This window comes from Larus michahellis, chromosome 1 (assembly GCF_964199755.1).
Source record: "Larus michahellis chromosome 1, bLarMic1.1, whole genome shotgun sequence".
NCBI classification, from domain to species: domain Eukaryota; kingdom Metazoa; phylum Chordata; class Aves; order Charadriiformes; family Laridae; genus Larus; species Larus michahellis.
The window spans coordinates 106,667,630-106,678,209 of record NC_133896.1 but is presented as its reverse complement, the minus strand read 5'-3'; the positions used below and the strand labels follow the sequence as shown (position 1 = coordinate 106,678,209).

Below are 10,580 nucleotides of genomic sequence, written 5' to 3'. Positions count from 1 at the left end.
GTTGGGTGCGCGCGGCGTGGCGGTTTACACGTTAACGAGCCCCCGGCCGGAGGTGAAGGGACGGCAGGCGCGCGCCTGCGCTGTGCCGCGCGAAACCTGCCCGAGGGTGGGGGGTGGGGGGAAGCCGAGCGAGGGAGTCCGTTCGCTCTGCGCATGCGCAGCGGCGCACCTCGCGCTAGCCGGCAACGCGGGCGGCGGGGGAGAGTTTGCGCATGCGCAGAGCGGGGGCCGCGGCGCAGTGGGTTGGCGGCTGCGCAGTAGGGCGGCGGCGGCCGTGGGGGGGGGAGGTGGTGCCGCGGCGGGGGGAGGGGAGGAGGAGGAGGAGGGGGAGGAGGAGGAGGAGGAGGAGGAGGAGGGAAGGCGGGGGGGGCCGAGAGCGAGGGAGGGTTTATCGGGCGGCCGATTTTGGTTAAAATATTCAAAATGGCGGACGGAGGAGCAGCGAGTCAAGATGAGAGTTCGGCGGCGGCGGTGGCGGCAGCGGCAGGTAATCATTACTGCATTTTACATATTCATATTCATACTCGCACACGCGGCCCCCCCGCCGCCCGCCCGCCCCGCTTAGCATAATTTATTAGTACTCAGGATTATTATAATTAACGGCACAGGAGGGAGCGGGGGGGGAAAGAAGGAAAGCAGCCTCCCCGTGCGGGGAGACACACACACATACACACGCACACACACACACACGCTCCCTCCCTCGCCCGCTCCCTCACACGGAGCCGCACTCGCACCCGCCTGCACGCCGGGGCACCGGCGCCTGGGGCAGGCAGCGGGGCGATGGGGGGCGGCGGCGCGGGCGGCGGCGGCGGCGCAACGGCGAGGCGGTGGGGTTGGGGTGGGGAGTCGGCGAAGTGTCTGTGGCGGGGGGAAGCCGGGGTGGTGGTGGGGGGAGGGCATCCCCGCACCCAAAAGCGGTCGGAGGTGGCTAGCCGCCACCCGGCCCGCACGCCCACAGTAAAAGCCGCTTTACATATTCATGACGGGGGGGGGGGGGAACGGGGGATGCTGCTGGAGCCGTCCCGGCGGGGGCCGCGGGAGGGGGGGAGGTGAGCGGCCCCCCGAGTGGAGCAGGGTCCCCCCGCCGGCGCGGCGGCGGTAGGACGGAGGGGGACCCCGCAGTGGGGCCGGGTGAAGGTAGAAAGATTCGGTTTCCTCATTTCGCCTCTCATTGCCCCCCCGGCCCCCGCCCGCATCTCCCCCAGCCAGGGTTATTTCCCCAGAGTCTGGGGCCTGCAGGCGTGGGGTGGATGGGTGCGGATGGCCGCGGGGAGGGGTAGGACGAGAGCGTGGTTTGGCCCTTTATTTAAAGCTCCCCCCTCTTCTCCGCCCCCCCACCCCACCGTAAAGGGCAGGTTCAATGGGGGGTGAGTTGTGGGGTGTGCGGGCAGTTTCTCCGTGCTCCCCTCCGACTGGCGAGGCCGCCTGTGTGCACCCGCGAAGGCTGGATTTGCGCCGGTGGTATTTGGCCTCCTGCTCCCAGGGGGAGCGGGGTGCTGCGGCCCCCGGGTCAGGCCCCTGGGCACTGGCCAACGGCCCCGCGTTCCCTTGGCCCGGGGTGGCGGGGCAGGGGCGGGCGGTGGTGCCGGCAGCCCCGGTGGGCTGGCACTGGGGGTGTGGGTCCCGTCCCTCTCCCTCGCTTGCTTGCGCGCTCTCTCTCTCTATCTCTCCTTCTCATTTGAATAATGTCTAATTCGGGGAGGTTTATATTATTGAAATGGCCGCCTGGCTTTCCCCGCCTCTCATGTTTAGTAATTCAGACCTTTAATAACAGCCACTCAGAGCCCAACGCCGTGTTTATATTTTACATTCGCCCCATGTGCTTTTGTGGTTCAATATGATTCTTCTTTCTTGCTCTCTCGCTTTTTTTAAATTTTCTTGGCAACCCACAGGGCCCCGAGATCAAACCCAGGCTGTGTGAGGAGAGGAGGGGGGAGAGCTAGGCCTTGGCTCCTCTGGCAGGCGCCTAGGCCTCACTCTCTGCTGCTTGATTTATTTACTAATAACCAAAATGACCCCCCCATCTCCACTCCACCCCTGCCAGCAAAAACAAAACCCTCCTGGGGCTTGAGCAGCATCAGATCTACTCATAGATTCTCAAACACTCATGTCTCTTAAATAAGGAGCTTATTTTTAATTTATAGCAACTCAAGACTGTAAAGCTGTTCCTTTCATATCTGCTTTTCAGAGGCTTGGGCATTTTTGGTCCCTTTGTCCTTGATTCTTTTCCTTAAAGGAGAGTTGCTTCTAATTTACGTTTCCTGGCACTGAGAGAGCTATAGAAGACACACTCAAAATCTGAACAGCTTTCCTCCTCCCTCTGAACACAAACAGAATTGAATACATTGAAGATAATCTTATTCACCTTCTTTTTGCTTAGTGTGGGTGCAGTTTAACAGTGCAGTGTGTCAGATGCTTTTGTTGCTGCTTGTATCTTTGGCTGTTCTGGGTTGTTTTTTGTTTTTTGTTTTTTTTTCCTTTCATTTATGTTTGGCTTTCAAGACAGAAGATACTACTAGGCAGTACAGGGTCTAAAAAGGAAGATAAGTTTTCTGTGATTGTGTCATAAGAACACCAAGTGAAAATTGAAATTAATCCTCTTAAATTGTCTGGAGTAATTAAGTTTTAAACCAAGTATTAGTCTATTTAGAAAGAAAATAAATCTACTACTTTATTAGGAAGAAGCAGTAAGTAAAAAAAAAAATTATGCAGGGATGGGTTTCAGATAAAACTGTAGGTTTTAATTAGTGACCATTGTTTTCACCCTGTGGAGAAAAAGGACCTAACAGCAGGGTACTTCAAAGTAGCAGTGCCAGATTAGCATGTAAACATGTCTAGGAAGAGAGTTCACATACAAATGCAGAGGGCGTATTTTGTAGGTTGGTTCTAAATTTAATTTGTCACAAAATACTATGCTGCAGCTAATGAAAAGCATTTTGATTTAAAAAATAATGACTCGGATTATTTATCCTTTTTCTTCACCCTTGGTGAAGACAGGCCTTGAATACTAGAAGAAGAAAATCTGTAGAAGCGGTAATGAGACTGTTCAGGTGACTGACTGTTTCACAGACCAACAGCACAAGGCTGGCTGGACAAAAAGCAGTAATATGATTTCATGCCTTAAATAGCATATGTTTTTGCACTCGCTTCACAAGATGTGGTCAAGCCGATGATGTCATTGGCCAGAGGACAAGGTGCCGTTAATTTGATTTATTGACCTGGGGTGAGGTGTAGCACTGAAACCTTCTCATAGGGAAACCATTTATCTGAGGACAATTTCCTTTATAGCAGCAATTTAACCACTGCTGAGACTGTAGATATTTTATCCAGCACGGTAAAAATGTACATTGCATCTTGCAAACAAAATTTCTTTGTCACTGACGTTTCGGTAATTTTTATAGAATGGAATACTGGACAGTGGTCTTGTGCAGTTTTATGGCCGCGCTGGGGTTTATAACTCTGAAGTCAGGTATTTGCATGCCAAAATACAGATGTATTTCTCTAAAACATATATTTGTGTGCCTGTGTTATAGCTTAAAATTTTACTAGAACATGATGTGGATAGAAATGTGCCTTCACCAGTGAAGCCCATGGGCAACACATTTGTGGGAACCCCCTTTTCCCAAACCCTGGCATCATCTTCACTTGTTGGAAGGTCCCGAGACTGGTGTGTGGGTATTATTCCTCAGTCTTGAGTAAGGACTTTTATGTTAGTTTGTCACTGATGAGTGTCATATTTTAAGCTGTTTCTTGGACCTTCTCTGCCAGTGATGGGTAGGAGAGTAAAAGAAACTTTTTTTCTTCCCTCTCAACTACCTGCCTGTGGTGAGGATGGAGGGTTGTGCTTCCTAATCCTTACCACATGAATAGGGTCTCCCATTTTGGCTGTCCTTTCAGCTTTTACTTTATTAGGGACAGAAGGAAGAAGTCTTATCCTCCCCATGAAATAGTTCCACTGCCTGATTACCTCTGCTCATTTATCAAGGTGGCTATGCCTTTTTCCTGTGTGTTTTTTTTTTTTTTTCTTTTTCAAAACTGACCAAAACTTACCAGTTGAACATCTGGTTGGAAAACAGGCTAAGCTGTGTCAGTAGCCATGCTGCTGCATGTGGAGCAGAATTGGGAAGGTGTCAGTATGGTGATTGCACAACTAGAGAAGCTAGAGCTTACTCCTCATTTCCTAGAAGGAAGGGGGAAGAATCTGAGCTTCCCAGCCTGTCATTTTAAGAGGAAAAAAAAATATCGCAGGTTTGTTGTCGCTAACAGTTTCTCTCAAAGATTAGCCTGCAGTAATAATTCAAGCAAATAAGTGTTAATACCGGCTTTCTGATGCTGAATGTGGATAGCTTCTGAATGCTTGTCTTAGCAAGTAATGGTGATGATGTCTGGAGTTGCCTCACTTGATGGAATCGGTGAGGTAGCCTTCAACTTGGGCTGTCTTTAAACTTGGGAAGCAACAACATATTCTGTGTTATGAGTCTCTTAGGCGGTGTGAAGAAGTGTTTTTCCTACTTCTTCTCAATCGTAATAATGCATGCCCCAGAAAAATGAGTTTTTGATCACTGTTGCCAAATAATGTTTCTCAGATTTCAAGTGGTAAATTCTCCGTTTAGAGTCTCTCACTTTTGCTGTTTTCTGTATGTTCAAATGAGTGAGAATGCAAAGAATTTTGGGGTAAATATTTTTTGTCCATGCTGTCCAGAATGTTTTTGTTTGATTGTTCTGTCATTCAGCTTCTTTCTGTTAAATAGTATTCATCTCTTCCATAGACAAGTTGGGTTTCTCTGCTGGTTCTCTGGTAAATTTGCAATATTTTTTTGTAGCATGCAATAAATTTTCATTTACTGTTCTCTAATTTTGGCTCCTGTGGAGTTCAAGACTTCAAAACAGAATACAGCATTTTTAATATGCAGATCTAGTCAGTTAATTTTCTTACCTTTTTTCCAGCATTATTTTTCTATTCTCCTCAAACTGTTGTTGCCCATAGGGCAATAATCTCGATACTGATATTTTATACAGCTGACAATTAGGCAGCCTCTGGTACTTGCACTTACAGCTTTATTATTTTTATCTTGAGAGAATTAGTGGTGGTCCTGGCAAATGACTGTCTTTTATGACATATGTAGTTTCAGTCTCTGTGACAAAGGTGTTGTCAAAAGGAGGTGTTGAACAAAATTAAGTATGACTTGAGTGTCCCAAATGTGATATGCTTGGTTTGGGTGCTTAAGCTAGTATGTGAATGAGAGACCATCTCATGTTGCTGAATAGATTTACAGTGCTGGCTGTTTACTACTGCAGAGATTTGCTTCTGTGTTGACAAATTTTCCCACCCCTTTTCCTGTTGTGTTACATTGTTATACAGGGCAAGTTAAGCCTGGGATTTGTTGGACTGAGTGCGGGAGATAAATTTAAGGAACGATACTGGTCTTGGTTAGTGAGTATTAAGTAATTGCTTGTATTTCACTTGAAATTGTTTGACAATTGCTGATCTGAGAAAGAACATGTACATAGATGTACTTTCCTTTCCATAGTTCTTTGCAGTAAACTTCTTGAATTGTGTGAATAGGTCCTCATGCTGCTTCGTGTGCACTTATTTTTCTCTGTAGAAAAGGAAATAATTACTTAAGATCTCAGTATTATTCCTTTCCCTAATTTCTTATTTCACAACTGGCTAGGAAATATCCACATTTGTTAACATAACTGTATTATAAATTATGAGCTCTATGGTGCATTACAAAGTCATTGCCAAAGGAGTTGGTTGTTTGGGTTTTTTTTGTAGACTGCTACTGGCTAATTGAATTATTTAAGGATTAATAAACAACATAGTTGAGTGATGAAGTGTTGGTTTGGTATCGAGGATTTACTGGGTTCCAGTTCTGAGTTGGTCACCAGTTTTGCTCGCTTTGCTATTCTGGGCTAAATCTGTGTAATGGGAATTGCAGAGCACATTTTCACAGAGGTGTTGCTAGGGGAATAATTAGCTAATGTTTTGTAGTGTTTCTGAAGGTAAGAATACTGTGATTCTTCTGCTTTTACGTGTAATCATCCAAGCTTGTGTTCAGGTTAAACTTTGCTTACAATGTTTCAGTGCTGGTACTGTTCATGTACTCTCATCAGTGATGAAGGCCTCCTGTTGTAAAGGCAGATTACTGTCAGTTCTAACTAGAATGTGATGTAGATCTGCTGTAGGGTATGCAGTTCAATGACAGTTTAAATCAGCCCAAGCCTGTCCTCATCTCCCTGTGTGTTCCTGCCCCCTTCTCTGCACTGGTGCAGATGCTTGCCTGATTCCTTTGCTGAGCTAGTTCAGGGAATTAAATTGGCAGAAAACAAGCCTTGCCAAAAATAATGAATAGGTTTTTTGTTGGTTTAGCTCTCTGAACTGGCTTACAATGAGATTAGACAAATAGCAGTACCAATCAAGGAAGGGAACAAGAAGCATACATGTTGACCCAAGTCTTCTCATAATTTCATTCTCTCTGATGGCTTTCCTGTCGGCATAAATGGGGAGTCATGCTCTTGGCCATGTGATTCTACCACTTACTTGGCACCTGTCCTGGCCCTTACTGGTTTCCAGGATGCTCTAGCTTAACTTGCTAACCTGGTGGAAAACTAGCCGCAGATAATTTTAGATCTTTGGTTTTTGAGTTGAAATTGGCTCAACAAAGGCCTTCAAGTGCAAGAGAGAGGGTAGAACCATGTGAGTGAAAGTGGAGGAAGGGGAAAGAAGGAAGAGAAATGAAGCTTCCTCTTTTCAAAAGCAGCAGCAAGCATTCTGGTTAGCTTAGTTGTATTATATAGCTTTACTTTTAGATTGACATAAACCACTGTGAAACCACAGTTGATTGAGTTGATGAACTCAGTTCATCTAAAATGGTACTAGCCCAAGGGAAACGATGAGAATGTATAGCCGTGGGCACTATGCTGGACCTCCTGTTCTAGCAGCAGGCTATACGTAGACACTGAAGTGGTGAAACTGCATCTAAGTAAAAGAGTAGCTTAGAAACCAATAGATGCTGAAAATTTGGCGTGGTTTGTGCTGTCATAGGTATGATTGCATTAATGGTAGCCATGGCAGAAACTCTTAAATAAAAATTGTGGATGAGACCTTTAAGTGGCTCCCATTATTTTAGTGCGGCTTACAATGAGACACCTCTCTAAAAAGGACTGTGGCTTAAAAAGACATATTGGCAAAAGTACTTGGGAAATTACAGATGCTGTTACTTCTGCTAAATTTTGGACTGATAGCCCTGTAAAGCAACCTTTAAAAAAAGAAACCACAAAAACCCCAAGCATAACTGCTTCAGCCATTTAACGTGATCACTCTGAGACAGATTTATCTTTTCTATAAACCGTGATATTGTGACAAGGAGTCTTTTGCTCATAATTCCTTTTATATTTTTTTTCTTCCCAGAAATCAGATTTGGCTGTATAGAAATGAAGTAGCATATATAGCATGTTTGACATTGTATGACAGGGCATGAAGTTTTAGGAAAGGCAGATATGAACAGCTAAGTTACTAAAATAGTAAATACAGTTGAAGACTTAAAAATAAGTGTAGAAAAACCTGTTGAATCAGGCTGGAGATGTAGCTTGCTTCTTTTTTCCCCTCCTTTTCTTTAAGAGTTGTTAGGAAGCCACCATTCTTTTTGCAGTGAGCTCCTTTGCTATTTGTTCTCTTTGTCCTTTTGATGATTCAGTTTTATTTGAAAAATACCATGTGACTTAGTAATTTGTGCTTGACCACACCAGTGTGAAGTTGTAGCTTTATACTACTTGGATATAGCTGAGGGGGAGGACTATACAGTGAATACAGGTAGAAATGACTCAGATGTTTGATGAATCACTCATTTCTAAATTATTATTATTTAATACAGTCTACTGAATGAGAAATGAGATTTGGGGTTCTTCCAGGCATGCTGTTGCAAAGATGCCTTTCTAATTATTCATAATTTTGTTTCTTACCTGCTGATCTTTAGTAGGTTATCACTTTTATTTGACTTTTCAAATGTAGATTTAAATAGATATTTGCATTTGCTTATTTCTAAAGCTGCAGAGATATAGGTATGCCAGGAAATGCTACCTCCCCTCCCTACCAATTCCTCTAGGAGTCTTTCCCACCACGTCCTCCAATGCATGCACACACATCTGTGTGCACACATGCTTTGGAAAAAGTACCAGAAAGCGTGGGCTGGGGACAGTTTCTTCTAGGTGTCGTAGTAGTAGAAGACATTACTGCTTCTGACTGTCGGAGTTTCCTGTTCCCTGCATCTATAGCTGGGTCTGCCACTTTGGGTACTGAGTAAGCCCTTTCAGTTAAAATTAGCTGGGTTAATAAAGACTGATCTAAGCTGCCTAAAGGAGCCCAGATAATTCTGATTGAAATCTATGAGTGAGGGATCCTCTGAGTTGCTTTGTCATCATACCTGAGGGTGCAGTTCATGTTACACTTAATCCAATTTAAGGGTGGGTTGCTGCCAAAAAGAAGTGGGAACATAAGTATGAAGAGTATTGGGCCATCACTTTCTGGGCTATTGTCTGTTTTGACAAAGCCTGTGGAAAACTGTGTCCTAGCTTCTGGCAGAAATGGGTTGGGATTGTGTGGAAGAGCTGGAGGTAGGAGGGCAAAGGGAGCAGTAACTTTCCACATGTAACATTTGTTTCTGAATGAGGGTGTCTGTTCTCACTGTTAGAAAGACCCGGTACTTTTCAGGCTGTATTGGACTTTCCAGTGGTACTTTTCTGTTTTTATCGAATTTATGTTGATCCGAACGGCACAGTGTAAGTTGTTATATGAGTATTTCCAGTATCTCAAGTGAAGCATGCATTCCCTTAAACGGACTTTATCATAAGGTTATCTTTACTTGCTGTTCATTTCGGTCAGGATATAGTTATTTAGAGAGCTTATGGCAACAAAGCTAGCTAAACTTGGGAACTTAGGAGTATGTTTCAGAGCAATTGAGAACGTACACTTCTGTATATTTATTTAGTCCGAGGTCTACTAGCGTCTGACTTCAAATGAGTCACACTGTCTCACATGGCAAGTTGTTTGAATCGCACCGTTGCTAACCTTTATCCATCTACTATTTTACTGCCAGCATAGCTTCCCTTTGGTTAGGAGGTGTGTACCAAAGTAAGAAAGAAGCCATCAGCTGCCAGGCTGCACTGTTGCCTATCAAATTTTGCCGGCCACTGCTCTAGGAAAACGCAGTAGCAGCAGTTGTAGAGCAAACTTTTAGTCAAAGCTCTCAAAAGAGGACACATTGGGCAGAAAAGCGTAAACTAGAAACCTGACAATTTTCCAAAATTTATTTTACTCAGTTTGAATCTTCTGAAGTTGCAGACATTTTTAATGTTATCTGGTTTTAAACTAACCTTTGCTGCTTACCCTTTTTCTTTTTTCAGTCTCTGCAAGGTTGTACAAAGAAGGGCTAAGCAGTCTGTTGCATGTTGGTTTTCACCTCTGGCTCAGGCAGGTGCTGAGCTGCAAATTTTTGACATTTGGGAATGTAATCAACAATACTATCCTTCTGCATGCCCTGCTTTTACTCTCTTTCCTAGGTGTCTGCTGGTGACTGCTGTTGGAGGAGGGTCAGGTAGATCCTTGGTCAGAGCCAGTATGGTGATTTTAGTACTTTCTTTGAAACAAAAACTTCCCACTTATTTCTCAGTCCATCTTAAGTTTTGCACTTGTTCTTTTTGTATCCTAAAGTGCTCAGGCGCACCATAAAAGAGTTCAGGAAAGGTGATGTTCCTAGTTTTCTCTGCACATTCCTAGCTCTGTAAAACAACCAAGGGATTGCTCCAAGGCTTTCTTACTAACTTCTCGTTCCCTATCAGGGAACTAGAGAACTAAAAGCTCCTTTTGCTATCTTACTGTATGAAGATAAGGGGAAGATAAGAGAGTGGGTATTAAAAATTCAGCCTCTGTTACTACTTCACGGGAAAGATCCACAACTGAGTGGATTCTTAACTCCTTAAGACCCACTGAGGGTCTTGAGCGTGTTTGAGAATTATCCTACAGACAGGGACTGCAGAAATCTGTATAAATTTTCAGCTTATTTTATTTCAAGGCTGTTCCTTTTCTTATTACAGTGGGAGACAATGGCATTGTAAAGAATATCTTCTCTCAGTTCTGAGAGATAAAAATGCTGTGTTTTATTGTGATATGGTTTAATTTGGTTTGGAACCTAGTTGCAACATGGTTCCATCTTATATTGTTCAGTTCAGTGGTGCAGAAGGGACTTGTTCCAAATATACTAAGGACTTCCTAAAGCCCAGTTCCCTAAAACTTCCCGAGAATGCACTTCAGCCATGCCTGTGTTGTGAAAATCTACTTCATTAATATCATTCTCAATATAGTTAAAATTAAAAATGTATCCAGGCACATCTTGTAACATGTTTTAATAATATCTATAGTAAACATAATTATTTTTTAAACAGCTAAAAATAAAGGATATAGTATTGTATTTAAGCGCTTATATGCTTATGTTTTCTGTAATTGTGGATAATGAACTCTGCAACAGTGTAAAGGCTTTGCTATATTGAAGTTTGAATAAAGGCATAAGAGTTAGAATAGG

At 44.0% G+C, this 10,580-nt stretch overlaps 1 protein-coding gene across 7 annotated transcripts in view; it reads left to right on the top strand.

Annotated features, from left to right (window-relative positions):
- The first annotated feature begins 322 nt into the window (after positions 1-322).
- The window catches only part of POU2F1 (POU class 2 homeobox 1), a 110,286-nt gene continuing 100,028 nt past the window's right edge, over positions 323-10,580 (top strand). For 5 of the 7 annotated variants that reach the window (XM_074598231.1, XM_074598216.1, XM_074598204.1 and 2 more), the window contains exon 1: positions 331-487. In XM_074598231.1, the coding sequence (XP_074454332.1) occupies positions 424-487 (64 nt within the window). In that variant the 5' untranslated portion in view covers positions 331-423. Of the gene's footprint in view, positions 488-10,580 lie in introns of all 7 variants that reach the window. The other 2 variants (XM_074598175.1, XM_074598167.1) reach the window with 2 other exon arrangements.